General features: G+C 51.6%; 9 protein-coding genes across 9 annotated transcripts in view; 6 read left to right on the forward strand and 3 right to left on the reverse strand.

Moving 5' to 3' along the window:
- Positions 1-418, forward strand: part of M421DRAFT_94797 (uncharacterized protein) — a gene marked incomplete at both ends in the record, with an annotated part of 2,174 nt that extends 1,756 nt beyond the window's left edge. Inside the window, one exon of the mRNA XM_033598237.1 lies at positions 43-418. Coding sequence (XP_033445598.1) covers positions 43-418 — 376 coding nt within the window. The remainder of the gene's footprint in view (positions 1-42) is intronic.
- Positions 419-1,062: 644 nt separating this feature from the next.
- M421DRAFT_399969 (uncharacterized protein) lies at positions 1,063-2,494 on the forward strand (the record flags this gene model as incomplete). The annotated part of the gene is made up of 3 exons (XM_033590190.1): positions 1,063-1,077; positions 1,408-1,501; positions 1,563-2,494. The coding sequence occupies 3 exons, from the start codon at positions 1,063-1,065 to the stop codon at positions 2,114-2,116; spliced, it is 663 nt and encodes a 220-aa protein (XP_033445599.1). The 3' UTR covers positions 2,117-2,494.
- A 460-nt stretch (positions 2,495-2,954) lies between these two features.
- Positions 2,955-3,680, forward strand: M421DRAFT_70128 (uncharacterized protein; the record flags this gene model as incomplete). Its single annotated transcript, XM_033596679.1, has 3 exons — positions 2,955-3,343; positions 3,511-3,559; positions 3,651-3,680. The coding sequence occupies 3 exons, from the start codon at positions 2,955-2,957 to the stop codon at positions 3,678-3,680; spliced, it is 468 nt and encodes a 155-aa protein (XP_033445600.1).
- Positions 3,681-3,869: 189 nt separating this feature from the next.
- On the forward strand, positions 3,870-4,592 carry M421DRAFT_70090 (DDE-domain-containing protein; the record flags this gene model as incomplete). The annotated part of the gene is made up of 1 exon (XM_033596675.1): positions 3,870-4,592. The coding sequence occupies one exon, from the start codon at positions 3,870-3,872 to the stop codon at positions 4,590-4,592; it is 723 nt and encodes a 240-aa protein (XP_033445601.1).
- Positions 4,593-4,812: 220 nt separating this feature from the next.
- On the reverse strand, positions 4,813-5,906 carry M421DRAFT_423905 (uncharacterized protein). The gene is made up of 2 exons (XM_033593597.1): positions 5,253-5,906; positions 4,813-5,196 (listed from the first exon to the last, which is right to left on the reverse strand). Exon 1 carries the CDS (start codon positions 5,738-5,740, stop codon positions 5,300-5,302), a length of 441 nt encoding a protein of 146 aa, XP_033445602.1. The 5' UTR covers positions 5,741-5,906; the 3' UTR covers positions 4,813-5,196; positions 5,253-5,299.
- Positions 5,907-9,715: 3,809 nt separating this feature from the next.
- Positions 9,716-11,777, reverse strand: M421DRAFT_423906 (uncharacterized protein). The gene is made up of 4 exons (XM_033593598.1): positions 11,209-11,777; positions 11,026-11,161; positions 10,295-10,973; positions 9,716-10,245 (listed from the first exon to the last, which is right to left on the reverse strand). The coding sequence occupies exons 1-4, from the start codon at positions 11,323-11,325 to the stop codon at positions 9,807-9,809; spliced, it is 1,371 nt and encodes a 456-aa protein (XP_033445603.1). The 5' UTR covers positions 11,326-11,777; the 3' UTR covers positions 9,716-9,806.
- A 2,829-nt stretch (positions 11,778-14,606) lies between these two features.
- M421DRAFT_423907 (uncharacterized protein) lies at positions 14,607-14,901 on the forward strand. The gene has a single exon (XM_033593599.1). It carries the CDS (start codon positions 14,710-14,712, stop codon positions 14,866-14,868), a length of 159 nt encoding a protein of 52 aa, XP_033445604.1. The 5' UTR covers positions 14,607-14,709; the 3' UTR covers positions 14,869-14,901.
- Positions 14,902-15,943: 1,042 nt separating this feature from the next.
- On the forward strand, positions 15,944-16,471 carry M421DRAFT_70268 (uncharacterized protein; the record flags this gene model as incomplete). The annotated part of the gene is made up of 1 exon (XM_033596691.1): positions 15,944-16,471. The coding sequence occupies one exon, from the start codon at positions 15,944-15,946 to the stop codon at positions 16,469-16,471; it is 528 nt and encodes a 175-aa protein (XP_033445605.1).
- A 4,611-nt stretch (positions 16,472-21,082) lies between these two features.
- On the reverse strand, positions 21,083-24,821 carry M421DRAFT_423909 (glycoside hydrolase family 38 protein). The gene is made up of 3 exons (XM_033593600.1): positions 24,554-24,821; positions 22,728-24,498; positions 21,083-22,680 (listed from the first exon to the last, which is right to left on the reverse strand). The coding sequence occupies exons 1-3, from the start codon at positions 24,715-24,717 to the stop codon at positions 21,262-21,264; spliced, it is 3,354 nt and encodes a 1,117-aa protein (XP_033445606.1). The 5' UTR covers positions 24,718-24,821; the 3' UTR covers positions 21,083-21,261.
- Between the last annotated feature and the right edge of the window lie 760 nt (positions 24,822-25,581).

Consider the following 25,581-nt stretch of genomic DNA (forward strand, 5'->3'; position numbering starts at 1 on the left):
CTGAAGCGCCGCGCACAGCCCTCTGGTACTCCTCCCGCTAAGCCTACTGGCGCTCGTCCGTCTGGCTCGCCTCCATCCGGCACTCCTCCTTCTGGTACCCCTCCTGCTGCTCATTTCAACGCTGCCGCTCAATCTGGTGTACCTTCAGGCGCTCGTCCCACTGGTGCTCGCCCATCTGGCATGCCCAGCGGTCCCGTTCCTTCGGGAGTTCGCCCTACAGGACCTCCTCCCTCCGGTATGCCCAGCGGCCCTGCGCCTACTGGCTTCGTCACCTCCACCATCCGTGGCGCATAGATTGCCACTCAAGCATTCGGTATTGGGGACGAGATCCTTGTTGACTTCAGCTGACAAGACCGGATCTCGACTCATTAAGCATAGCATTGAGCTGAAGGTTCTTGTACTTTTTGCTTTCTATTGACATTACCAACTGTTACACTCTTTGATCGCGCTGGCTGCATTGGGGGTGCTTCGTAGACTAGGAAATTTCATTCCATTCGCTTCTTCAATACATGCTCCTCGTGCATCTTCGCTCGACAGGTGATAAACTAACAAGAAATTCTCATCATTTACAGTTTAAATTGTAGCCATTAGAGATCTTATTAAGTCGCGCAGTACTTGCCAATCATAGCTAAATGACTCCCTGCTTTTAGCCTCTTAGATCGCTTTGCTTCTTGAGAACGGGAAGGGTTGAACGGAATTATATCTGAATCACTCGCATGTCAGATTGTAATCTTTAGAGATATTGTTGAGTTGCATAGTGCCCGCAAATCATGGCTGAGTATCTCCCAAAATCCGGAGACGCTGACGGTTCTCCGTGAACAGGGTATGGAGTTGTTGGGGTCTAGCTCTTAGGCTGGTGATATGTTGCAGTAGGTTCTGGTTACTATCTGGCTTCGCTTGATTGCTCATGCTGCATGAAGCGGAAGGGAGCTCTGACTAGGTAGCTGTGGGCAGTTTTGGATTAGCGCGTGCGCGGGAAGTATGCGAGGATTGCTTTCATCTTGGGATACTCGTCAGTCGTGATCATGGCAACCAGAGTAAGGCGTAAGGATCTAAGTCGGTATGTACTACTATGGCGTAAGTTGCGAGTTGCGTGGTCGCAGAAACGGTCAGTCAGACCTGAGAGAGGATACAAGACAGAAAGAAGGGTGAATGACACAAACACGTCACATGCTGTAGGTCTGATATTCTGCTCTGCCTTTTTACTCGGGTGTTATCTCGCTGATTGTGCGTTAGCCGAGGAGTCGCAAATGAGAGAGTGTGACGCGGCGCAGAACAGAGGAACTGGTGTCCAGCTTAGCGAGACTTTGAGGCCTTCTTTGGCATGGCTCCCCGCTCACCTTCACTTGCGTTTGAAAATTCGGATAGTGCCTCCTCGCTCACCTTTACTTGCATTTGAAAATCTAGGTAGCAAGCAGCGCTAAGACCTCACACCAGGGAAGTCTTATTCAAAGCTTCTTGTGTCGTCACCTTGATTACTGGTGCGACACTGATCCACTACGTACGTCTCTTGTGACGATAGTCATTCAAGTCTCGGTTAAAACTCAACTCACACTCTACAGTCCGCAGCTCGCAACCGGTAGCCTGCGGCGCTCAAAGTCTGACACTCGACTTGGACCCGCAGCCCGCACCCTGCCGCGCCCGATTCATTGAATCAGACTTCGTATTACATCAAATATCGCCGAATTCTTCTATACATTCGTTCGCCCACCAAAAGCTCCGTGTCTTCGATAAATCTACTGCATTCACCTACACGTCATACTCGACGCCCTGGCTGTGCGTTGCACTCTGTCAACTCTTCTGTCAACATACATTCGTCATCGCAGCTTCGAGCAGTAGACTGACCACTGTCGTGATGGCCGAGGAACATTCAGCACCCCCCGACGAGACGAACACAGAGGCAGAAGGACCTAAGGAATGGAACATGAATGACTTGCTGGCAGGGTTGAACTTCGAATGGCTGAAATGGTACTCACCCTCAGCCGAACAGTACCCAGGGGAGATGTGGCTCATTGAAGGTACCTATCGACCTCATGGAGATCTATCGAACGAGGAGCCTCCCTTGTTTTGTCGCTGGAATTCGCGTCGGTCTAACGTACTAGGATGGCGAGGGTGAGGCGCAGCATCCGAAGAAAGATGACGACTGGTAGGATAACGGCCTCTCGAGTTCGTCTACCCGTTTCACGAGCTCCGCATATCAAAACAGTCTAGACTTCGCGCACGAATGAGTGTCGTTGGCCGGGTGCTATTCAAGAGCCGGAACCCTGACTTGAACGTGCCGTGGCCAGCAGACATAGCGCTCGCAAAGCTCAAAGTGTACAAGCGCGAATGAGGATACAGGATCCAGGAAAAAAGAGTGGTTGCATCGGTCTTGGGTACCCACACACTATGTCCTTTCTGTTGCGGCAGACGTAGCCGCTGTATAGTCGATGGAAACTGCGCTGAGTTGCTTGCTAGCTAGGAGGCGACCATATATACATGCCCTGAGACGTGCTAGACCAAGGTAGTCAACAGAGGTGACGATCAAGGCCTGTCGGACCGACTTGCACCGCAACACTTTCTGCTATCGGCACTTCTCGCGTTGGAACAGATGCTGATGACTCCTGCGTCTGGCCCCGGTGTTTGTCACCTCCAACAAAACAGGACTCAGGAATATGATAGTGCTGTTAAAGGCCTTTGATTTGCAGAGAGAGACTTAGCCATTGGTCGCCAGGTCTCTCTCTATACTACTTCAATTTCCTAGAAACATTCGAATGACACGATATTTCAGAAGTAACGCTGGATCAGAAATGCATAAGTAAATTGCATGGATACCATTGTCTTAAGGGTAACCTCTTCACACGACGCACCGTGCGTCGTTCGCATAATTCGTAACGTATTCCACAGGCGAGCGCCGCACACGGGCGAGCGCCGCACCCCACCAAACTTGCGCACCTCTCTCATCTCAACGTACAATGGCTCAACGCAGCGCTACTCTATTAGCTTCAAATGAAGCAGACGTTCAGCTTGCTATCTCCTCTATCAGTTCCCATCAAATACAGAGCAATCGCAGGGCTGCTACTATCTTTAGCGTGTCTGAACGAACAATCCGCCGCCGACGCGCTGGTATACCTGCCCGACGCGATTGCCAGCCCAACTCAAAGAAGCTCACTGAGCCAGAGGAGCAGGTGATTATCCGCCATATATTGGATCTAGACCAACGTGGATTTGCGCCTACGTACGCAGCTGTACGTGATATGGCTGATAAGCTGCTCGCTGCGCGCGGCAGAGGACGCGTAGGAGTTAACTGGCCATCTACCTTTGTCAAGCGTACAGACAGTCTCACAACGCGTTTCAATCAAGCGTACGATAGACAGAGAGCTCTATGCAAGGATCTAGCCCTAATTAGTTAGTGGTTTGAGCTTGTAGAGCAGATAAAGGCTAGGTACAGCATCTATAATAATAATGTGTACAACTTTAACAAGGCAGGCTTTATAATAGGCAAGATCACAACTTAGCTTATTGTAACAGGGTTAGAGAGGAGAGGTCAGCCAAAGGCTATTTAGCCAGGCAATTGCAAGTAGGTGACGTTGATTGCTGCAATTAACGCTGCTAGCTGGTCAGTACCACCATTCCTTATCTTTGCTGGCAAGTATCATCTATCTGCCTAGTACAAGGAAGCAGAGATCCCACGCGACTAGGTAATCGCAGTTAGCGACAATGGCTGGACAAATAACAAGCTAGGAGTAGAGTGGCTGAAGCACTTCAATGCTCACACAAAGACTTGCGTTGTTGGTGTGCGTTGCCTGCTCGTCCTTGACAGCCACGAGAGCCACCACTCTCTTGAGTTTCAAGAGCTCTGCAAGGAGAACAATATCTATACGCTCTGCATGCCGCCTCACTCATCCCATCTACTGCAGCCGCTTGACGTTGGCTGCTTCTCGCCGTTGAAGCGCGCGTATAGCTGTGAGGTTGAGAGCCTCATCCGCCACTATATTAACCATATCACCAAGCTTAAGTTCCTGCCAGCCTTTAAGGCAGCGTTTAGTCAATTGTTCACCTCAGCTAATATCTGCTCAGCCTTTCGAGGTACAGGCCTTGTGCCTCTCCAACCAGACGCTGTGCTCTCAAAGCTTGACGTGCAGCTACGTACACTTACTCCAGATACTCTGCCAGAGGCCCTCTGGGAGGCTCGTACACCAAGCAACGTACGCGAGCTTGAGGCTCAATCAACGTTGATACGTGATCGCGTGCGCCGGCACAAGAGCTCATCACCTGCCTCAATTATTGAAGCAATTAACCAGCTTAAGAAGGGCGCTAAGGTGATGATGCTCTCAGCTGAGCTGATGCGTGATCGGATCACCAGCCTTGAGAGAGCCAATGAGGCAGCGTCAGCACGCAAACAGCGTAAGAAAAAGCGTATACAGCAGAGTGGGGTCTTAACAAAGGGAGCTGGAGAGGATCTACTCGCTCAACGTGAGGCTGACCAGCAGATTGCTCGTGAGCAGCGTCAAGGAGGAGATCAATCAGGCCTTAGCCACCAGGCTCTAGCGCGCTGCAGGAGGTGCAGAGAGACTGGCCATAATTCACGTACGTGCAAAGTAGATACTTAAGATACTGCTTTATCTACTCTATTAATATATATATACATTATAATAACGTTGTTAAGTTAGACGTTAAATAAGGTGCGTAAGTTTGGTGGGGTGCGGCGCTCGCCCGTGTGCGGCGCTCGCCTGTGGAATACGTTATCGATAATGTCCATTCCATCGATGGCCCAATGAACCAGACCGGACTCCCGATACACAATAAACATACATCATTCATCACCTTCCTCTTCGTCCATCGTATTCTCCACACAACCTATCGTCTTTACGATATTCGCTAGCATTATGGTGTCTCCCTGTGGGTCATGAACCGTCACATCAGGCGCGCCGAATATAGCCATGTACACACTACTGAGTGGAAATCCACCTTTGAGAGGGTCTCTGGACATGTTGCGGCACAACTCGAGGATATTGACTAGCTGATACGTTTTGAAGTGGTCATCTCACCAAAGTCCACCAGGCGGTAGTAGAGAGGCTCGTTGTTGCCATCCATGAAATGTCGGAGAACAACGCATCGTTACCGCTGCCAAACGACAGGAAACAGTGTGTTTGCGGATCGAATCCACACTCAAGGACCTCATGCCGCATCTCTGTGAAGATTTTGCCGACCAAGGTACCCTTCTTCCCCCAAACCTTCTTGAAAGCAGAGGGCGCCCTGACCATCATTAGCACGTGGGTGAATTACGGGGAAGAAAAGACTGATTTGCCTGTAGAACTTACGGTGCTCTGAGAAAAGGCAACAGCGGGCTGAAAGCAAACTCGTTGTACTTATCAAGCACTGTATCCACTGTACGACCGGGATAGCCTACCTGATTATCCGTCGTCACAATTTCCACATTATAAGACAACCGTCTGACGGAGATGTCGTACGCCAGTGCCGTCACTAATGGGAGGACTGCGATGTGTTCACAGTCGAATAGGAAGATCTTTTCAGGGCATGGTCGAACAATACCGCGAAGGAATGCCCAATGCTTCCACCACTTGGACTGTGTGGGTGGGGGTGCATTCAATTTGCGTAGAGCGTGCGAAATATGTGGCAAAATATTGCCAGAAACCCTTCTCGACGGCGTTAGAGCAAAGCGGTTGCACCACACAGAGACCATCTGCGGTGTGGAGGAGGGGTAAGGACTGCGACCGGATGGACCTGAGGCTGACATTTAATTCGAGAGGTTCGTCGTCGAACTTGAAGTCGTACACGTAGATCTGTCAGGCGTAAAGAGTGAGCTGACAGTTACGCGCTGAAGTTGCATATAAGCGCAGCAGTAAGAACGACTGCAGGAGGCAAGCAACAAGATTTAGCTGCTGCAGTATTGCGCTACTGTTGCTCAACAGAAGTTCGTTAGGTGTAGGTGTCGTTGTTAGGCGTTGTTATTGGCAGGCGTTGTTATTGGCAGGCGTTGTTGTCAATTAGTGTGGCTGATACTTCGTACATTCTAAGGCTGCTTAACGTTATGTAAAGATTTCACAAAGGGATCTGGGCAATCAGAGCAATGTTTGACATACCTAGCCGATCAGAGGTTTCACTTTCTGGTCCCTGGGAATCCACCCTAACTGAACGTAATCGCTTTCGCACGACCGCCTCAGGGACATGCGAAGAGATGTAAGGGCTAGCGCTGGATTATCACAAGATTCGTATCAATTCTCATCAATTATCGCGAGGCGGTCGTTGACACCGCTTCAGCTGTGTTCAGGACGGCCGACCGAAGTTTAACGCACTTCCACAAGCGTGCTGTCACGTCGTTCGAGTGACACTGCTACTTGCCCTCAGGCTTGTATTCTTCGAGATGCGTTGTCTGGAAGTGGACTTGCGTTCAGATGTCATTGGGGAGTCCACACTTGCGGGTGAGATCTTGCACATCGATCGGCGCCCGTTTGATAGCGCGCTTGATTGAGATGTTGTGAGCTGGGTATTCATGAATCATCGCTGGCCTAACGTACCGGTAAAGCACGTTAGATAAGAACAGGATCTTTGCACAGGGCTCTCTGCCTATTATACAGCTAGTTGAAACGCGTTGTAAGACTGTCTGTACGCTTAACAAAGTTGCGTGGCTAGTGGATGCTGACGCGACCTATGCTGTGCGCAGCCAGCAGCTTATCAGCTATATCACGTACAGCTGCATACGTAGGCGGAAATCCACGTTGATACAGATCCAGTGTGTAATATTTAGTTACCGTCTCTTCTAGCTAACTCAGCTTCTTTAATTTAGGCTAGCAATCGCGTTCTGCAGGCTTGCCAGCGCGTTAGTTGCGTAGCGTAGTTTCAGCAACGTTGAAGACTGCAGCAGCGTGTTAGTTACTCTGTAATTAGCGTGTACTAAGAGATAAGATAGCAAGCTGAATATCTGCTTCATTTAATGGCAATTGAGTAACGTGGCGTGGAGCCATTGTACACTGAGATTGAAGAGGTGGGCAAAGTTGGTGGGATGCGCGACTCGCTTGTATGCGCGGCTCGCTTGTAATCTACGTTAATTATACCGTAGGCTTGTTGAGAGGAGTAAGTACGGCACAAATATGGGCATGGGAAAGGAACACAAGTCCCGACCCAGGATGTAACGAGAGGAGAGTTGTGCCGTTGCGAGAGTTCTTTCATGCGACACTTGGCTTACTATTAGGCATGCTGAACGTTGTGCTCCCATGGATAATGATCATGGCCCAGACAGCTGTCAGTGCCAAGATCAGGACCTGAGTTGCGCTGGGATCCACCGTCTTCCTCCACGTCCCGAGCTTTCACATGCAGCCAGCTGCCTGCGCCAATACAAGTACTGCATCACCATACGTGCATAACAAAGCAATGCTTCTCATGCTGAATTAGCCGTTGTAATTACAACCTGATTCCCATCAATAGCAACTTCTGTAGTCCCGGGTATGCGCGATGGGAGTTGTACAGATGGTGTGAGAATGCCCGTTAGTCTCGTCTAGAACCTGCTCTGATTAAGTGAGAGCCGGATGTTGGAGTGATGCCGTGCCACTGCAGCGCACCACTCGTACGGCTCTTGATTGCTAGCGGTAATTGCGGACACGGTTCAGCATGGGGGACCTTGTGCTTGCTGTGCTGTGTAGATCTGTGATCGAGACGCGCGGCAGGATGCGGGCTGCACGGCTCCTCCGCGGGCGAATGGGAATCGCGCGCGATGCAGGTGGAGTGAAAAGCAGGCGTATGGCTGCAGAAGCGCTTTCGGATGATATCCACTGAAGTGACATGGGACGGATCGGTCCTGGTAGACCCTGTAAGTTACCTCGGCAGAAACAGCCGCCATACCGGTAATATGATTGGCCAGCGCAACGCTCCTGCGCTCCTAAATCTCCTCTCTTTCTACCGCGAATCAAGCACGATGGGTATTCTCCTTCCGGGGCCTCACTTCGGTACGTCTCGGTGCGGCAGCCTCCCTGCAGTATGATCAGCGTCAACTCTCCTGCATTGAAGGAGATGTCGCACCAATCGAGCGCGGGTAATTCCAGCAGCCGTCCTCGTCGCTGAGGTTTGCACGAGCTTCGCTGCGACTTGAGCTACTCCGTGATCATGAGGGAGTTGCGATTGTTGTCGCCGAGGAACGAAGCTTCAAGGACGTGTGTTCTGCACGATCCTGCATGCTCACCTCAGTTCTGGCCAGAAGTGATCTTAGCATCCCTTGAAGATGATCAGTCTAAGATAGATAGGGAAGTCTATATTGCCCGTCAAGCGACCTTTGTTCGGACTCATATTTAGCCGCGCGACGGCTTCCCGTCAATACCTGCGCGACCGGTCCCTCATTCATCTAAGCCCGATCCCGGCGATTCGTCTATATCTGTGGAGGCCGTCATATATACTGCACGGTCTTCTACACACACGCGGCCCGTCTCTATGGAAAGCTCAAGCTCTTCGTCCCAGAATAGGGTGCGAGGGAAAGAATAAGGTCTAGCAGATGTTGATGTTGATGTTGATGTTGAGGACTGGTCAATCAGACTAAAGAGCGTAGATCATTTACTGCACGTTGTCAGATCATGCAGCCAGCAATGTAGACTGATCAATTTTCTATCTTTCGCAAGTCCCAGACTACAGATTTTGCACCGTAGTCTTGGGGATGGGCGCAACGTATGGCCTAGAGCAAGCTTTGCGTTGCTTCTTCAATCCTGACTTCTAATCCTGTCGTACTCAACATTGACGCACATGGTCTAGTATCATTTGCTCATCTCCTGGAGTACTCATTATGGTCACAGTCACGGCGGATATCAATGGCCCAATGGTAAATGGTTTAATGGCTTTAATAGTCACACACCCTGCAGCTATGACGATATCTTACTTTCTGCTGCATGGATACGTTCAGCGTACGACTTCATGCACATCATGCTGACGAGACAACCAGACACTATCGTTTCTATATGTATATGCGCGCAGGGGTATTGCTTTGGAGAGCACTTCATCGACGTAGGGGACATGCCTGAATCCTTATCTGGCATTGAGTACTTGGGCAGCAGCGAGACTTTTGACCTGTTCTCCGTATCACCGAGTAAAGCATCATCCCGCGTCGCTTCGCTAAAGGCATTGGTTTGGCCAAAGGTTACTGATCATCTTTAGAGCATTCGCTTGTGGATTATGCATGCTGGGCTATGGCATCGCCCCGGGCGTCAATTTAGTCTAAATCTGCACTGGCAACGTCGTGATCGCCTTAGCGGCGCCGTTCATGCTCATTACAATGCATGCGGCGTGATCGCTGATCAATGAGCTCGTGAGCTCGTGTCCGTGTGCTTGGACAGTGGACAGTAGGAAGCAGTGATGCTCTGGGCTGCTTTCTTGCTAAGGTGACCTGATTCTGTTCGTCGTATTTCATCCGTCCTCAGGAACTGCACTGAGTGAGTAAACGACTTCACTTGGCGATATGGACATAATGACCTGATAGATACATACATCTGGGCAAGATCGAACTTTTCCGCGATACCTATTTGTTTCTACCTCTTCGTGCCAGAAATGAAGGGTCGCAGTCGTAAGGGACCTGAGGAGCCCGAGGAAACCTTTGAGGCCAAGACGCCCGCGCGGAAATTTACGAGCAGCTACAAGTGTCAGGTCGTAGACGATTCAAGATACGGCGTGTTCGCGGACTGTGAATTGCAGCGGACTAAAGATAAGGCCTTGCGCGGTTCGGGAGTGCTTCCCAAATTAGGCAGGCGCAATTCCCTAGACATCACTCACAATTTCCTCCATGTATGTGCAATCTTGGGTAAACCGAATGAATCAAATTCGCAAGTCTACAAGCTCACTATGCTTGTGTTGCTGCTCTTTGTTTTCGAGTTCGGACTTTGTTTCCCGAATTCATCCATGTGCATCAACTCCACCTCATCGTTGTCTGCATGTCTGATCTCAAACGTCTTCGTGTATGTGATCTCGTTCACTCCTCTCCCACTCATTTGTCCCACTCTACTCCCTATTGTATTGCCCAGTCCTCGACTGCCGTCTCCGTATCCGTATTTCGCGTGGTAAGCCTGGCTTGACGCTCTGGTAGTGCCCATGATGCTAGGGAAGGCGCGGACGAGTATGACCCGGATCGTGGGAAGGCAAGCGCAAATGATACCGACGTTGATCTCGATGTTGGACCAGTTAACGACGCCGACTTGGTCCCATGTCGGGTTTGCGGAGGCGGCGAATAAGACAAGCGATTGCAGGCGGAGGCCAGATACGACCGTGACGCTGCAAAAAATTAGCGATCGTCGCGTGCAAACTCGGTGTGAGAACTTACAATGTACCCACAAGGAACATGACCGCCACACTTATCCTCTTGCGCCAGGATAGCTGCAGCCCGAAAACCTCATATAGAGGAAGCACTAGCATCCATATGTCGAGAACGATACTGATGATCGCATTACTCCACGCCAGCGCATTCACATCAATGCACTGCCCGTCCATGTGCTCCTTATCCCAATTGTCCCAGTAGTAACTGATTGGTCGACATTGAAAGATGGCAACGACCACGAATGTGAGGCCGTATAGTATGGTAAACACGATGGTTCCCTTCAGGAGATTTCTGATGATCGTCTTCGGGAAGATCCGCAGGAAGAAGAACAGAAGCGTAAGCTTCAACAGGGTCATCTGGAAAAAGTATAAAATCTCGAGAACGTACAGCCAGCGTACGAAGGCGGTTATTTGATCGAATGCAATAGTCCAGACATCTTGTCCAAGTCCATTGGGTAGTAATTCACGGTCGATCAACACCACGCTGGGGACACCAGCGAAAAGGGTCATGATGATGGTGTAGTCGTCCCATCCGAGCTCAGCCATGGAGTACAACGCTTTGTATACGATCCTTGTCAGGCCGCAGGCGACACTAACAACAGAAAGAACGATGTTGGCAACTCGGGATGTCTCGCTCTTGTTGCGCGGCGGGACATGACATGTGGTCGCAGTGACATTTTTCGTGACTGATAGAAAGTGAGCTGAGAGGTTCGCGTCCAAGACGGGTCGGAAACCTACCCAAAGATTCCTTGAGAGTACATGAAGAGAGCAAGCACGTTTGCACATTATCTTGCAACCGTGCATTTGTGCAAATACACGTGATGTTAGTAGCTCCGCATGAGGATTCCTGGATCGCGGCACCCAAGCATTCTTGCTATGCAGGTCAGTCTAAAGTCCGTCTGACAAGCTACTGATACTTACTGCACATGGTGAGAGCTGGGCAACGACTGCGGCTAATCCAGTTGATTGCCCGGATGATTGAGCGAGTGCAAACGATGTCCACGACAACAGTGGGAGCAATAATTGCAGAAATCGCATGATTGCAAGCGATCACATAAACACGGTCGAGCACCCAAGAATTTGGGCATCCAGGCGAGATCAATTCGAAAGGTTCTGAAGTCGTGACGGAATGGGCCCACACTAGAATAGGTATATCCGTCGAATCTCTTCTTAAGCGTTGGGTGTCAAAGGTGTCAGGCAAGAACCGGCGACGGGAAGTTAAACTCCCAAGGGGCCACCACCATAATGTGGAACCTGAAGTCCCAACCTAGACTTACGCGACCCAGAAGCGAGAAGGAAGCATCGGGCAGGCGTCAGCCTACGGTTTTGGGCCCGAATATAAAAAGTGGAGCAACGCTGGGCACAGCGTTCCGTTTTCGAGGATGATGCTGTAAAGTGAACCAATGTCTGGTATGTCGTGCAAAGATGATCCCAATCATACCCATTTGACGTCCCGAATTATTTGCCGCAGCAGTAGTTGCGTACGGCTCTTCCACCCCGCAGCCATCACGGCTGTGCTTTGAGCTGAAGCAACGTTTTGCCCTCCACAGATCGCATCAATCATGAAGCGAAATAGCGTGCAAGAAGGCTTTTCGCTATTGACGGGGATCCTTCTGTTTGATAAGCGGAACAATCCCTCGTCAGCAACAACGGGCAACGTGGTCAGTGAGATGCAGGGACGGGCTGCATGCAGACGTTCGCACATGGGGTGAACCTTGGTCGCATGAGCAGCTTCCAACCTTCGCGCACACCATAGGTAGTCACAAACAGCGGCATCCTCGAGCCGATGAAAGTACACAAAGCTATACGTTGTTCATGACGCCGTATGCTCCCGGCTGAACATTGGAATCCTTACGGGTCTGCGGGGGATCTGAGGTTGTTGACCGAGTTCGCGTGCGGCGCCCTAAGAACCCGGCGCTTGTACGCGTGGTACCCCTTGGCGCAGAGCTTTTTCAGGTAGATAGGTGTGTCTTCACACACCACCATCGCCCACCATATGCCCCATACCGATAGCGCACCGGATCGCCATCGATGTTCACATGGAAAGTGGCACCGTGAAGATCAGAAGCCGCGATTGCCCGAGCCAAACTTTAGTCGACTACTACTTCGCAGAGGCAGTTGCTCTCCGGACCACCAGCGAGTGCTGCTCTTTGACTAGCGCTGACTCGCGTAGCGCATATTGGAGTGAGCCGATCCCCCGTCCTCCGCTGTCCTTCGTAGGTCTCATCCGGGATCCAACGAGTCGTACTAGTCTATACCTAATAGCGGGATCACTTCGGTCTCATCTCCCCGATGATGGTACGTACTGCGCGTTGCAAGTCGAACAAGTCCTTCAGGCACTGCTGCTGCAACCCCTTTTGCCAGCCTTCTTCAGGGGCCAATTTATTGTTGAGTGCCAGAGACATTCCTTTACACACCATCATCTCGTCCTGAGCGGAGGTGGTCTAAGGCTGCAAGCCGCACTTCTGACTCTGTCACTCTGCGAATGCCGTTCGTCCGCGCAGCATCACAGTCGAGACCATGGGCAGAGGATCTTGCGCCGCCAACTATCGTTCAACGAAATGAACTCAATTTGTGAAGCCATCCATGTGTTAAGACTGGGGTTGAAACGCATGCCTGACGGCCTATCAGCCTTGTCGACGTTGCTCGAAACATGCCCAGCCAGTTAGAAGAGGAGCTGCCCTACGATCCAAGGAGCGTGCTTGCTCGCAACCTTGGAAGGTCCAGCTCACAAACCGCATCAGGTCGTATGAGCTTTGTATTTAAATGTCATCGGCGTGCTTGTCCATCGCCTGTGATACGACCACACGCGCATGGAGACCCGCCAGATTCACGACTGGACGCACTAGGAAAGTGCCGACGTACCGGTAGACCCAAGCTAAGACCAATAGCCGGACTGAAACAAGCGCAAAGTGGAACAATAAAGCTTAGTTACACCATGGCGATGCAGTTGGGCACGCTGTCGTATGTCGATCGCGTTTGCAAGAGGTCGTGCCCTGCGAACCTCGCGCCAGGTGCTCGGAATAATGCTTGTTTTTTGTATCAATCCCTACCTTAGCACAAGGACCGGCAGACCGTGCGGCGCAGATCGCCACGGCACCTCCCGTGCACATCACGACTCCAAGGTATTGTTGACAACAATCCAGGCACTTTTTCCGCCGTGTGCTTGTCGATCGTGTCGCGCAGCGCTTAAAATCGCAAATGCGATGATACACAAGAGGAAGCCACCGGCACCACCATCATGTTCCCTTCCGAAGCATGCATTGGGGCCAGAAGCACACTGCAGACGGCGCACTTAGGCACATACTGAGTGGATAGCACACTATCACGATGTCAGCCACATACATGTAAGTGGACTGAGAAAACTTCGGCCTGCAGGTGTGCAATACCCAAGTTTTTAACTCTGGCACAGGCTCTAGTCAGAAAGGGTCGAGGCTGGAAAGGAAAGCGCAGATTCATGCCAAGTAGCGATTTCATGCGTGATAGCATCCGTTGTGGATATTACTACGATTTGTCCTCCGGACATTCCAGACTTGCGCTCATCATCTGATCGTTGTCAAACCCGGTCTCACCTAGATTTGCCCTCTTGCGAGCGGAGAATTGCTGGCAAATGAAATTGACCATTGAATCTGACCAGTATCCTGTCTCGGTCTCCACTATAGTGTCTCGAGCTTTCTCAACTGGCTTCTGCTGCTTCTTGACGACTGTTTACCTCTCCTGCTTTTGTAGCTCGCCACCTCTAATGTTCTTCTGCTCAAGCCTAGAAGTCCATATACCGTTGTCTTGAATGCTCTTGGATTCCCAATTGCACGGATTCAGTGGTGCGCCCATCTTCGTGGCAAAGACGTCCTTGGCGGCGGGAGAATCTCGTTGTGGTGTCCCGTGTTAAAGCATTAATAACGCCATCGTAAACAAACACGAGACTACTCTTGACCTCGAAGTGTTGCAGCGTCATGGCAAGACCATGGCCGGTAATAGGCAGTGCGTCACTGCCCAAGGCTGATTTGGTCCATTGTAGGAATATTGTAGTTCCGTCGTGGAGAGAACAAAGGTGGGATCTGCCTTGTGGGTTGCAGGCAATGATCAGTTGCTGGGAAAGAACATACTGGGCGTCGATACACATATGCTGGAGTTCCTGACCAAAGCTTTCATCTGTTTGCGCTGACTGACTGGTAAGCGCGGCGCAATGAGCCTATGCTTGGCTGCGTACAGAATTGCAGCGGCGTTGGTGTTGGTGAGGCGCCAGCTATCACGTCGCCTGACTTCACTTGCCTTCCCTCATATTGCAGCTTCACTCGTCTCTGCCGCACAAAAAGAGCACCGTACTTGCCGCCTCATCCTGCTCCTTTCTTCAACTCTCTCAAACAATCCATCTCTCATCCCCAACCGACCTTTGCAGCCACCAACACTAGTGCCACTGTCATGAAGCTCACCACCGCAAGCATCCCCCTCGTCCTCCTGGCTTTTACCAGCGCCGTCCCCACCCTCTATCAACCTTCCCTCGTGCATTCGGAGACGGCACCTTCAACGTCTCGCGCTACACCTACGACCTCAACGACGACGCCAAGCTCGAGCTTGTGAACGCGTCTTCGCACTCCAGTGTCGGCAAGCGCGTAGTCTGGCCCATCGAGCACTTAAATGAGCCGGCTGTCGGCAAGGCCATTGAGAATGAGGTCAATCTCATCAAGCAAACGAATTGGTCATAGGCTGACATAGAAAAGGAAGTTAGTGATCCATTCTTGCTCACGCGTGACGCGCAGAACTTTTGAGGTTGGCCGGTGTGGTCAGGTGAACTGTCCGAGTACTGCCACTGTGGGGTTGTGCGGCAAGGTCAATTGTCCACCTCCTTGAGTTCTGGACGTCGTCAAGCCACTGGTATTTGGCTGAGAGGTCGGGATATCACTCAGAGCCTTCAAATAGAGACGTGAAGGCTTGGAAAACGTCGAATCAGCTCGGAAAGTCGCAAGAAGGTTAGCGTAGTTTGGGAGGATGAGGTGCCTGCTGAGTAGTAACAGCCTTCTGCGCAGAACGTGGGGATGTGATCGAAGATACAAACTGAGTTCTCGATTCGGGATTCCCAGCGTCAATGTGCAACAAAATTGATATGCCACTGTCTGCGCACACAAACCCAAGGCACGCTGGACTCGACCACATGATGCGAGCCTTGTTTTCTTCGCAAATTCGAGGGCATTTTTTCGACCCGTTGTTCAAGCTGACTGGACCTTTCTGTGTTGTTTTGTCAGGGCGCCCTACAACCGCCTGCATTTATCAAGTCGGGGAGAACCTATTGCAGATTCGTCCTAGTGTCGCCACGCGTTGAAAACAGCACTACTACTCCAAGGCAAAATATTGTTCACACACGGAAGCTACCATGATGTCAGTTTCACACTTTGCACACTAGAAGCTGGAGATTTGCCTATCTTCACGTCTGCTGATGACGTGAGAGGTATGCTGCAAGAATGAAGATGCAGCCTTGCATCCCCGCACCCGAAGTCCGAAGAACACGGGCCAATGACGGCTTGGTCGGAACACCGCGCCCGTAGATCCTCTTCGGCATATCTACTGAAGTTCTGCCAATGTACCTGTCTCTCATGACTTCAACTTAACTCACTTCCCAATCCCGTACGTCCCTGCAATCACCTCGGTGCATGCGCAAATGATGTCCCAAGCCCGCAACTTCTTTCAACGTTTCCCACCAGCAGAATGCCTTGCGCTGCTAATCGCGACTCTCGAGCTCGTCCCGTTCGGGATTGCAGGTCTTAATAATCCGATAGCATTCGCAGATGGTTTCGGCCTGCCTCTTCTACCTAGCTCTAGCACACCCTCGAGTACATCAAAACAAAGCGCAGATGAACCATTCACAGGATCTACAACGCAGTCCTCATCAATGACCCTCACCCCGTCCGAAGAAGATCAGAAGACAAAGAAGGCATTGGTGGCCGCGATCGCAGCGCGCAATGTACAGAATGGCATTTTGCTGTTCACTTTTGGTCTCGTATTAAGAGATCGGAGAAGTCTGGGTGTGACTGTCGCGGCGGGTCTGATCACCACACTTGCTGATGCGGTGATCGTCAATGCTTACGGCGCGAAGAACAAAATTGCGGGTCATTATGTCGGAGTGTTCAACAGCCTTGCAATTGGAGGAAGCTTGCTTTACTGGGGACGCCACGACCCCCTCTGGTAAGAGGGTTGCGCAGAGAACACAAGAGAGAAGAGAGAGAAACGTTCTCCGACCGTGGCCTGCGATGGCTTTGCTCGTGATGAAGGAAATTGGACGACGGAAAGCAGAGAGTCAAGGTGCTGGTCATGATCGATGACTGCACAGTCTGCATTGGTACTGCGACCATGGCATGTGGGGGATTACGGCACAGAGCAACAACGGATACCGCCACTGTCGCTAATATTTTGAAACCATGCGCAACATCTCTTAGACACGCTGTTGTCGGAGCAAAAGTCATCTTCTACTCCGTGAACTTATTAGGTATAGACCACGACAGATGTCCTGTGAGGGGATATACCGTGGCTTGTAGGAATTGTCTCGTTTGGACATCTCTCTCATACCACCTCTGTGCTACACGAGCATAGCTGATAAAATATCACCTCTGACCGCCAGGGTCGAAATCATCAAGAGTGAAGTGAAAGCCTAAGTGTCGGTCTTTGCTGCAACACCTTGAGGCTCTCTCCCAGACGCAATACATGAACGGGCTCCTTGCATTCCATGTGATATCCTGCGTACAGCTGAGTAGCATTGTGACTGAGGTCCATTTGATGCTGGCAGCAGAAACCTACGCCTTGTTGATTTTGGTGCCACACAAGCTAAGCTTCAGCTCTTAAATCAATGCTAACCGTACTCAAAGATGCAGTTCAAGAGTTGCTGCCTAGTGCACGATGGACAGAGTCACAGTCTTGAATGAAAATGGAAGCTATTCAGATGAAACTCAGCTATGATCGGGTATGCCACACCAACTTTGATGACTACACAGTATGCAAAGACTAGACTTGGGTGCAGCATGTTGCAGTCCAGCTTCAATGGTCAGCAGCAAGGCCCTTCTTCCTCAAGATTCGATTGGGTATTTTCACACGTCACTGTCCTGCTAAAGTGTCAGCGTATGATTCTCGGCGAGAGCAAAACATCGGCATCCTACCTCCCCGCCGTCACAAACTTAAGTCTTCGGTCGCGTTCTTGACAACAAGCTAGAGGTTCCTGAGTCTAAGCGCCCACGCTGTACTCTTCTAGGTCTCATTCTGTGCGTGGAAGATAGAGTTAAAAAAACTGCGTGCAGTTAGAGATGAAGGAGATGCAGCTAAAGCAGACGCAAGCAGACTGGAGACTGAAAGAGATGCAGCCAACGCAGAAGAAACAAAGCGGATTGAAGAGAGAGTTTTTCTCCAAACCTGGATGGGCGAGCTCACTGGAAAGGAAGCTGAGTACTGGGATAATACTCCACGTCGCCCCTATTGGACTTAATTGTAACCAAGTGGCTCAGATCACATGATATCCTATTGTAGCAGGCACTGCCCGGTGGGCAAGTGCACTTACCTAAGAGCTGAGAGCTTGTGTAACACAACATCACGACATCACGCAACACGACAACGGATAGCAATACAATCGTTGATCACAGTCTCTTACTGACACTGCTCACGTAGTTACAAACAAAGACTAGATAGAACAAAAGCAGAAGCAAATACAAGGTCGAGCTGGTCTTAAGCATGCCCTTACTCGGGAAGCGATGCCACTGAGAGGCATCAGAGCTGCACGTCACGTCTATAGACCATTTCAATAGTCTTGAGAGTCCTTGAGCTTCCTTAGTTAAGATATAGAATAATTTTCGAGCCTCCCAAATGCCACCAAAAAGCATAGTGGAGCCCCGCCCAAATTGACCACATTCCTGTGTGCTGAAGTCGCGCCCTTTGTCAAGCAAGCAAGCGTGCACATTTCCCTTCCGCAATAGCTGAATTCCACCGGCACACCGCAAGATTGTACCAGTTTGTGTAGCCAATGTGGTCTAATCATCGACCGCAAATACGACCAAAGAGCAACTTGTAATCAGACCGCACCATAAATGCTTTCCAAACAACTGCATGCCATGCTTGGGCTCCGCTTCGTAGATGTCCTTTCGGTTGTCAGTCTAATCTGTTCGACCGTACTTGCTATGCCAATTGCTTCCACGCTTTTCGACTATGACTGCGCTGTACTGCTGTTTTCCGCCTGCAGCTTCTGTGAGAGGCTTGCTCGCTTCTGCTCTAGTTCAGTCTTGTCTATTTGCAGCTGCGCCTTGTTGCCCTTTCCCGTACCTAATTGTCTCTTTTCTTCGATAATTGCTATCAGCAAAGTCTCCATTGTTTGCTGAAGGGCCTGAACACGTTTATTCAAGGCAAGCATCTTGGCTCTTGCGTTGTCTTGTCGGGAGTCAAGTATCTCTCTGGTGAGCGGCCGTCGTTGAGTATTTGTCGTATCTGCTGTGTCGTCGTCGACTTCGGCATGTTTTCTAGTGATTTTGCATGAGGCCAGTCGAAAGATGTATGTTGACTGGATTGCGAGACCTACCAGCATGATTGCTCGCCGAGACCGCGCCAGTTTCATGGCTTTGGTAAGCAACGCCCTAATACCTGCCGCCGATGACTCGACTGAACAAATCTATTGTAAAATATGTACAAGATTCCAGTAGATTCAGCAATTTAGGAGTCTGGCATGACCTCGGTGGGCTGTTGTAGAAGAGGACGGTTGTGTAGTGCCGCCACTTGCTCCTTCATCAAGTCTATGGCACCCGTGTAGAATGCCGACATTCCATTTTGTTTCAAGTGAACCCATGTTTTAGATGGTAGAAGAACGTGGCAATTGCTTGCGGTGAACTTTTGTGAAAATTGTATTTTAGGCAGACAAAGAGCAGTAGTGTTCTACTGCACACGCTTCACCAGCTGTACCGCTGAACAGACGCAAAGGGACAAATTTAGGTAGCAAGTTGCTATACTAAATTAGCTCGTGATAATAACAGGACATTTTATACTGAAAGTGAGTATAACAGAATACTACAACTATCGTACGTTCACGTTTTCACCTTGCGTACCAACTCAACACCCACACCACGGAACATGTGCTCACCAAACAGAAGGAACTTTTACAATGAACAATGAACATGTCTTCTCTTGTTCTATAAACCAAAACAGTAAGTCTGCCAAGCTTCGTTCAACTTCTTCCTGGCTGTTTCATCAGCTTCATCATTGATAAAGCGCATCACAGCGTGAGTGCAAATACTTGTCTCACTCAAGCTACGAAAGCATGTGGTGCACTCAACTTACCAGAGACGCGCCTACCCGTTCGCCGCAGCGAGCCTCCCTCCCCCATCCACCCATCGGCATTGCGTCTGGCACGACTGGGTATCCTGGTCCCTGAGTCGCAGGTCCACAGCTTGTCCCTGCACCACTGCACAGCTGCGAGATGTGGCTCTGCATTGGAGCACTGCTTTTCGTCACCTCACTGTTACTGTAGGTATCTTGTAGTACTCAAGCAACGTAGATTTCATCTACTCTTGAGTAGACACTGTTAGACCTACCAGCTGAATACTACGTCGTAATGCTGCTGCGCGGGCCAATTGCACAAACCGCCTCCCTTTCCCCTCTGAGCTACGAATTCATGGAGTTATCTGGCTATAATCTGCAAGTACCGCGCAATTCAATAAGTATTCTAATGGCTAGAATTCGACCTGTACATGATGGGAAGGGTTTGTCAGCTTGTTACCTATCAAGTGCTCCCTCCCCCCTCTGAGCTTCGAATTTAGGGAGTTCTCTAGCTATAATCTGCGAGTTTCGCGCAACCCAATAAGTATTCTGATGGCTACAATTCGAAATGTGAATGATTGAACTTTTGTTTTAGCTTGCTACCTGTCAAGTGCGGCATCTTGGTCCCAATCCTCGGATGGTAGCTGGTCCGTCCTTTTCCAGGTGTAACAAATTTGCGCGTATTAGTATGTGGTATTGCCGGCTGCATATGGCACATGCCCAAATTCTGGATAGTTGCACTTGCGGGCCTTTCGCAAAGCCCCAGAAACTTAACTGGAATAGGCTGGGTCCAGGGCACGCGTGGTCATAGCGGTGACAGTTGTCGCAGGAGACAACTGCGGCTCGACTTTCACGTTCGTTTCAACGATTGCCGACTGCCTGGAGACATCGCTGCTACCAGGCCTCACCCTTGCACAACGCTGCTGTTCTGGTGGAAGATCGTCACCGTCAGCTTGGTGTGGGCGTTTCTGGCAGAAAGAGCTCTCCAGACTTTGAGAGGCATTGGGGGTGGTAGAGAGGTTGCTGATGTCTCGATGCGGTCTTGCATGATATTGTGGTGAGACCGAAAGGATGCGCACGTTGCCGTTCAACATGACGGTCTCCATACATGAGCAAATGATCTCATGTAGCGCTGATTTGCGTATCGGCGTTGAGTGGAGGGGTCATCGTGTAGAACTGCCTCATCGCTTCCCGGTGGACATCATCCTTAGTAGATTATGTCCTGGTGGCGCGATGAGTGTCCAGACTTAAGACGAATGGAATACTGAGCTCTAGGACGGCTAGTACAGCGGGCTCACCAAGGTGAGCCATTTGGTCTGGATGTGTGCAGAACGAGCGTTATGTGCTGATACGAAAGGTGAGTTATGACGGTGATGAGTGGAATCGGTGTCTTACCTGACAAGAGATGCGTCAGTCTAGTATTTGCGTCGGGCATCGGTTTCTCAGAAGCACACGGCACTTGGAAGGCGTATTGTTGTGGAAGGCGTATTGTTGTGGAAGGCGTATTGTTGTGGAAGGCGTATTGTCGTGGGAGGCATGTTATTTTGGAAGTCGCAGTGGCCAATATATAACTACACGCTTCGCGTCTGCTTACTAAGAATCCCACAAGCGAAGCAACTGCCTTCTTCCATATCTGTTGGTTCTCGATATGACAGGCCACACCGTGTATCCACCCTCTCGCGCATGTCAATCTCCCTAATCCTCAAGCACAAGCTTGTAAGTCGCGACCTCAAAAGCTCTAACCTCGATCGCAACACCCTTGCCCTGCCCACCCTCTACGTGTACCATCTGGCCTGACAGATCCACCTCCTCGTCCTCCAGAGCGTTTGTCTTGACAACCCTATTCACCTTGACGCTGCCCCAGGTAAGCACCGCCCTGCTGCGCCCACCCAGCGCATCATACACCCTCACGATGACAGAGTGGCCCTTCTTGACCGGCAGCTCGCCGCGTGAAACATCCTCGTCGTCTTCGCCGCGCTTGATAGTGTCGAGAATGAGGTTGTCAGCACCGATGATCTTGAAAGCGCTCAAAACACCGGGCTTCACGTCCCTTACGCCCGCGAGGTCGGCGGCGGCGGAGGGCGCCTTGTGCCCGATGACGCGGAGTGGGTTGTTGAACTCGAAGGCTTTGCGGACCGTGGCGTGGGTGAGTGGACCGGCGTGCGGGAAGATGGCGTACTTGGTAGTGTGCCTTCCCATGTCTGCATGGGCGTCTGGAGCCTTGGGCGCGCGGAGTAGACTCAAGCGCATCACGTTGCCGGCAACAGCAAAGCCGTACTTGGAGTCGTTGAGGATCGAGACGCCGTACGTGGCTTCAGACAGATCGGCCCATTTGTGCACGCAGACCTCAAACTTGGCCATGTCCCAGGTCGTGTTGTAGTGGGTGGGGCGGCGGACGATGCCGAACTGCGTCTCGTAAGATGCCTCGGTGTTGGTGATGTCGACTGGAAATTCGACCTTCAGGAACTTCATTGTCTCGTGCCACTCGATCTCGGCTTCGATTTCGATTGCGCTCGGTGAATTGCCGATTGCGGCTGGCAAAGAGAGAGTGGTAGTGATCCACGACTTGTCCGAGATCTTGGTCTCAATGGTGAGGGATACCTTGGCGTTGGAGGACGAGGAGATGTACACTTTGCTGGGCGAGAGCTCCTGGCGGGAGGTGAGGTGGTATACTTCGACGTCCCAGGCTTGCCAGTAGAGCGGCTTGTCGTCAAAGATGACCAGCTGTGCAGCCTTCTTGCCCTTCGGTATCAGCTCCCTTTCGGCATTTAGATCGTAAAGCGAAGTGATGGCACCATCAGTGACCTTGACACTGTACTGCGAGTTGCGAAGCTCGAAAGTACCTGGGCTGGTCTCCGAGATGGAGGCGGTTGCTGCAGAGTATGCGGACGCAAGCGGACGGACGGACATGGTGCTGAGTGCATCTCCATGGGCAAGGCCATATTGATGAGTGTGGGGCATGGGTAGCTTGACAATCTCGCTGCGCTTCCAGGGCAGGGTGTTGAGGGCGCAGAGCTTGCTGTTAGCACCGAGCGACTTCTCATCGTCGAAGCCCAGCTCAGACAAGGCTTCGGACAAGAGTCTCTCGCCGGTCGCAAAGACCTCAGCGTAGATCTAATAGAGTCAGCACAATCAAGTCTATAGTTGCTTGAAATGTATACCTTATCGGAGTCGTCGTAGCACATCTCGATGGAGCTGCCGGGCAGGCAGTCGTGGAATTGACACAGCAGCACATTCTCCCACATGTCATCGATGTCCTTCTTGGGATACCTGTATCCGCTGCTCTTGCCGAAGCCATTCTTGATCGTGGCCAGTGTGGCAAGGTACTCGACATCCCTCAGCAGAATCTCGCTCTTTCTGTTGTTGCGCTTGTTGTTCGCTTGCGTCGTGTAGGTTCCGCGGTGAAGCTCGAAATACAGCTCACCGTACCAGGTAACAAGCTCGGTACCATTCTCAACCTTCTTCTCCAGCTTGTCGAAGAAGTCGTCGGCCGAGTCGCCGAGCTTGATACGTGGGAGTAGGCTCGTCTTCTCGCTGATACCGCGGCAGCGGCGCAGCTTCTCGAGATGCTGCCAGGTGGGTCCACCACCACCATCGCCCTTGCCGAAGACGAGCAGTGATGTCTGATCCTGGTCGAGCGACTTGTGCGATGTGACGCTGCGCTTGACGTCGCCGAAATTGGCTTCTGCAGTGTATGTCTCGGACGGCGGCATGTGACAGATGACCTGGCTGTTGTCGAGGGCGACCCAGTTGAAGGTGGTGTGAGGGAAGTTGTTGATGTTGTTCCAACTCAACTTCTGTGTCAAGAAGCGTGTCATGCCCGCAAGACGACAGATCTGGGGCAGCTGCGTCGAGTAGCCAAATGTGTCTGGAAGCCAGAAAGTCTTGCAGCGCTGCCCGAACCTGCTCTCGAAGTATCGCTGTCCGTACAGAAACTGTCTGATGAGCGACTCGCCACCAGGCAGGTTGGTATCGTGCTCAACCCAACTGCCTCCAATCGGCTGGAAGTTGCCCTCCTTGACCTTCTTCTTGACACGGTCAAATGTCGAGGGGTAGTCCTGCTCCAGCCACTTGTACTGCTGCGCCTGCGAGCAACAGAAACGTAGCTCGGGGTACCGTTCGATGAGGTCGCACTGGCTGGACCACGAGCGGTTGACCTTGCGCTTCGTCTCTGCAAAAGGCCACAGCCAGCAGGTATCGATGTGGCAGTACCCAATGCCCGTGACAAGCGCCTCCTTGTCGCCGTCGTACACCTTGTGCGAATCGACGTTGCCGAGATACTCGCGTGCAATCTCCCTGCCTTTCTTGATGCTCTCCGTGCTCCCACCACCGGCAACAAACGCGTCGATGATGCGGTTGGCGACCTGCTGCGCGCCATGGGCCTCGAGCGAGTCCTGCGGGAACTCTCTCGCCGCATCGCCAATCTCCCAGAAATCAAAGTACAGCCCACGCGCTTCGAGGTTCACGGCTACAATGTCCGCCGTGTGCAGCGTGTAGTACCTGTCTGGCTTGGGCGGCTGAATCGAGTCTCCGCCTGGCGCATTGCCAAACATGCCGTTGCACGCCATCTCGATGTAGAATGTGTGCTCCTTGCCATCGCGGAACGCGTCGGGCAAGATCCACTCGACGCGCTCGCCGCCGCCAGTCAGCCCGTGCACCGTGTCTCCATGCTCGGTCCAGATGAGGCCCTCGTTGTCGGCGTCCCAGTGGAACTCGAGGCGCTCCTTCCCCAGCAGGTCCTTGGGCACGGTGAGCTGCACCTTGAACCAGTGCGTCGACCAGCTGGGCCCGAACGAGGCGCCGACGTGCGTGGACGTGAACTCATGGCTCGTGGCTTCTTTGAAGAGCGGGCGCGAGAGGTTGGGCGGCGAGTAGACGGAGAGCTTGACGTGCGCGGTGTCGGTGCCCTTGACGCGGGCTTCATCAAGCTTGCTGCGGCCGTGAGCGATGACGGCATGGGGCATGTATTGGCGTTTTGCGGTCTTACCCAATCAAGCTCTGCTCTCTGTACTGTCCGCCGTCGGTGAACTGCCTCAGTCTGCTCTGGTAGATGCTGTGGATCTGCTTGCCAACGGGTCCAGCCGCCAGCTGCGGGTAATCGCCGGACGGCTTCGACATTGGCACGGTGCGGTTGCAGCACTCTCCTCCCATGGTGGAATTCGGAAGCTCGGCCTGGAGCTTGAGAGGGCTTTGGAACGCGTTTTGAACGTGTAACGGAAGATGGTTGGGATGGATGGCGCTGTCAGCTGCTCGCCCGTGTACCTGCATGACCTCTTGGAGCTCTCCGTGGTGGAGCTTTCCCCGCACGCGACATGGCCCATGCTCCTTCCCGTCGTACCCGATATCGATTGCCAGACTCCACAGTGCGTACCACACCACACAAGCCCGCCGCTGCACAAATCCTTACCAACCCTCGTCTCCACACCACACCAAGACGCGCAAGCAACGCACCGTGCCAAGTCGTGAAGTCACGTGAAGTGAGATTCATCTATTCTGTTGCATCAGACTACGTCCCTATCCTATGATGTACCCCGTTTCCCCAACTATACATAGCCGACCTCCAGTTCCCCAGCACATACCGTACAAGTCCCCGCAAAACAGATACAAGAAAGCGAGTGGCAGCCCAGCCCAGGCGGCGTCACACCGGGAGCACCGAGGGTATAATAGGGCGCAAAAAAATCGAAAAGCGAGTGTAGATGCTCCCCAGCAAAAACCCTGCCATCCATCGTCCGTTCAAAGTTAAAGTGGAAAAAGTGTCGAAGCAGGAACAAAACTGCGTATATTGACAAGTCAAGTCGCGAAAAAAGAAAGCGGCGTGGTCGGAGGCCCGGGCAAGAACGCAGTAGGAACCGTACTGAACGCTGACAGCTGTATGTTTCGGTGCACTACCATTGAAACACCACTACACCATGCTCAAACAAGCCCGAAAACGAAAACAAACAAAAAAAAAGAACTTGTAAACTATCGTGTCACATGTCCTGTCTTCACAGCAACGCCATGAGCGAGAAATAGCTC

This window comes from Didymella exigua, assembly GCF_010094145.1.
Source record: "Didymella exigua CBS 183.55 unplaced genomic scaffold M421scaffold_30, whole genome shotgun sequence".
Lineage (NCBI taxonomy): Eukaryota > Fungi > Ascomycota > Dothideomycetes > Pleosporales > Didymellaceae > Didymella > Didymella exigua.